Genomic DNA, 3,365 nt, shown 5'->3' with positions numbered 1-3,365 from the left:
GAAGGAGGGTGAGCTTGGCGGTGACGCACGGCCCTCACGTGACCGGGAGCTGCAGAGCTACGCAGCCTTCGGTGCAGTCGTCACTCGCGTCTAGCTACCAGCTCCCCGCTGCCCTGCGCTCGGCGGGCTGGCATCCGGCCCGGGGGAAAGCGGAGCAGGTAAGGGCCCCGGGGCCCGCGCGCCCTGGCTAGGCCAGCAGAGGCTCACCGACCCCCCCGACGAGCGCAGAACAGCGCAGGGGATCCCCGCCAGCTTTCTCCACACCCCAACATTCTTGGGAACATAGTGGTCCCCTGGGGTGGGGAAGCAGTGGCGGCTGGGGCTCCAGGGGCAGCAGAGCAACCAAGAGCGATGGAAAACCATTCCTGAGTCCTTGCAGGAAAACGGTGAACACCACGGGGGGCGGGGCGGCCGAGGGTGGGAGCGGGGGGCGGGAGACGCGGGGCGCTGGCAGTGAGGAGGGCCCTGGGCGGAGAAGGAGCTAGCGTTCCGCTGCAGCAGCCCCCCTCCCCACACCCCAGCCCTTCTGCAGGTCTGCGGGGCCAAGTGTCCCGGCGGCGCACCTCGCGGCGAGAATCGGGAGAAGGAGGAGACTACAAGGATAGGCCCAGGTCAGTGCGAGGGACGGTGGTGGGGGCGGGTGCAGAGTCCAGTCTGAGGTCCCCTCCCAACTCCCCCATCTCCCGTCCTCCATTTTGGTGCCTGCCGAGATCTAGGGATGGATCTGTAGGGAAAATGGTGGGTTTGGGGGCAGGTAGGGGAAGACACGAGAGGTGTGGGGGGGGGAGGGGCTCGAATGGGGGCCCCCTAGTGGGTGCAGGAAGCCTCTCTGGTGGGAAACGTGAAATTAAACAAAACAAAACATGTTGATAGCCATGACGCGGAATCCTGAAAAATGAGTAGCCGTGCCTCTGTCCTCGGTACTGAAGCGTTCACCAGCTGTTCAGCCCCTTCTCTCTCCTTTTGTCTCCTAGGAGTAATGGAGTCCAAAGAGAAACGAGCAATAAACAGTCTCAGCATGGAAAATGCCAACCAAGAAAATGAAGAAAAGGAGCAAGTTGCTAATAAAGGGGAGCCCTTGGCCCTCCCTTTGGATGCTGGTGAATACTGTGTGCCTAGAGGAAATCGTAGGCGGTTCCGCGTTAGGCAGCCCATCCTGCAGTATAGATGGGATATGATGCATAGGCTTGGAGAACCACAGGCAAGGATGAAAGAAGAGAATATGGAAAGGATTGGGGAGGAGGTGAGACAGCTGATGGAAAAGCTGAGGGAAAAGCAGTTGAGTCATAGTCTGCGGGCAGTCAGCACTGACCCCCCTCACCATGACCATCATGATGAGTTTTGCCTTATGCCCTGAATCCTGATGGTTTCCCTAAAGTTATTAGGGAAACAGACCCCTGCTTTCGAATTTACATGTTCATGATGTGCCCTTGTTGTAAACCTTTACCTGTCACTTGTTTACGTGGGTCTCCTATTACCAGCTTCTAATTGAATATTGTGTTTTTGAACCAGTCTGTAAGATTTTTGTTAGCAGAAGAATTTTACCTATTGCATGGAAAGATGCTCATTATAGTGAAGTTAATAAAGCACCTTTAAAAAGCAATCTCTATATTCTTTTTTGTTAAAAAATTTATTTTGTTGTACTTAATACATGAAAAGAAAAGTACTGAAATTAAATATACCAAAGGATTAATATAGGGACTCATTCTATGAGATGGGTTAATGTATTTTTTATATTTTCTGTAATTTAAGAAAAATTGGAAACATTTTTAAATAACCTTTGAAGGCAGTAGGGTCACTTAATAAATACTTGCTGATCAGCACTACTCACAAAAGCAAAGACATGGAATCAACATAAATGTCCATCAGTGAGAGATTGGATAAAGTAAATATACATATACATCATGGAATATTATGCAGCCATAAAAATAAATAAATCATGTCTTTTGTGGGAATATGGATAGAGCTGGAGGCTATTATCCTTAGCAAACTAATGCAGGAACAGAAAACCAAATACTGCATGTTCTCATTTATAAGTGGGAGCTAAATGAAAACTCATGAACACAAAAAAGGGAACAACACACACTGGGATCTGTAGGGGTGGAGAGTGGGAGGAGGAAGAGGAACCTAAAAGATAACTATTGGGTGCTGGGCTTAATACCTGGGTAATGAAATAATCTGTGCAACAACCACCCCCCCACCTGCCCCCAGCCCACGACACAAGTTCACCTATGTAACAAACCTTCACATGTACCCTGGAACCTAAAAGTTTTCTTAAAAAAAGAAAAAAAATACTTGCTAATCAAATTTGGATCTCTTAGCCAGGTAAATAAACCCAGGAATTTGTATAAGTTGGGGGTGGCATTTCCTTCACATGACTGGAATGAGGTCATTTGTGTGAGACCTGTGTTTACCTGTTTTTTCTCCCATCCACACCTATTATGCAAGACTCTCATCCTCAGATTTTCCCTTCAGATGTTTAGCAGAGTGCTCAAAGGTAGGTCTCACTAGTCCAGCATAGCTCCTATTCTCAGGAATAAAATGTCTGTTGGTCATGCTGTGATTTCTTCCTGACGAGGCAGGCACTTAACCAAAGTAAAATTAATAATGACTGAGTCAGGAGCTCTGAGTTTTTGTCTCGGTTCAGTTTCTAAACAAGTAAATAACTTTGGATGTGTAACTTAGATTACTTGCCATTCCTAAAGGAACACTGGGTTCATTTAGTAATGTCACAGTGTTTCTAAAACTATGCTAATCTGCCACCTGTGTGAGAATCACCAGGGGACTTTCTTGAAAATGTGGATTCATACAAAGTTCTTGGGTCCCAACATAGATCCCCTGAATGGGGCTTCAGAACTTTTGTTTTTAGCAAGCTTTCCTGGTGATTCCGATGCACATTAATGTCTAAATGGCTACTGGTATGTAAATATTTACTATGATGTCAATTTTTTTTTTTTTTGAGACGGAGTCTCGCTCTGTTGCACCTCTGCCTTCCAGGTTCACGCCATTCTCCTGCCTCAGCCTCCTGAGTAGCTGGGACTACAGGCACCTGCCACCACTCCCGGCTAATTTTTTGTATTTTTTAGTAGAGATGGTGTTTCACCGTGTTAGCCAGGATGGTCCGGATCTCCTGACCTTGTGATCTGCCCACCTCGGCCTCCCAAATTGCTGGGATTACAGGCGTGAGCCACCGCGCCCCGCTGATATCAATTCTTAAAAGCCATAATAACTTGCAGAATATAAAGGTGAATATCTGAATTCAGTTCAGGGAACCATTAAAATGTAAAGGATGAGATCATGAAAAAAGCATTAGATTTATTACATAACAATTTGAATTTTATTATCTTTTGTGGAATATTAGTTGA

The 3,365-nt window shown here is 47.1% G+C and overlaps 1 protein-coding gene across 1 annotated transcript; it reads left to right on the top strand.

Annotated features, from left to right (window-relative positions):
* Positions 1 to 1,603, top strand: BEX1 (brain expressed X-linked 1). Its single transcript, XM_008973025.3, has 3 exons — positions 1 to 158; positions 522 to 611; positions 975 to 1,603. Exon 3 carries the CDS (start codon positions 980 to 982, stop codon positions 1,355 to 1,357), a length of 378 nt encoding a protein of 125 aa, XP_008971273.1. The 5' UTR covers positions 1 to 158; positions 522 to 611; positions 975 to 979; the 3' UTR covers positions 1,358 to 1,603.
* The last annotated feature ends 1,762 nt before the right edge of the window (positions 1,604 to 3,365 follow it).

The sequence above is a fragment of the Pan paniscus genome, chromosome X (genome assembly GCF_029289425.2).
Source record: "Pan paniscus chromosome X, NHGRI_mPanPan1-v2.0_pri, whole genome shotgun sequence".
Taxonomy (NCBI): Eukaryota; Metazoa; Chordata; class Mammalia; order Primates; family Hominidae; genus Pan; species Pan paniscus.
This window is presented reverse-complemented; position numbering and strand designations above follow the sequence as displayed.

Bases quoted from the DNA above. Each gene is read 5' to 3' on its own strand.
- BEX1 (XM_008973025.3), top strand. From the start codon at position 980: ATGGAGTCCAAAGAGAAACGAGCAATAAACAGTCTCAGCATGGAAAAT.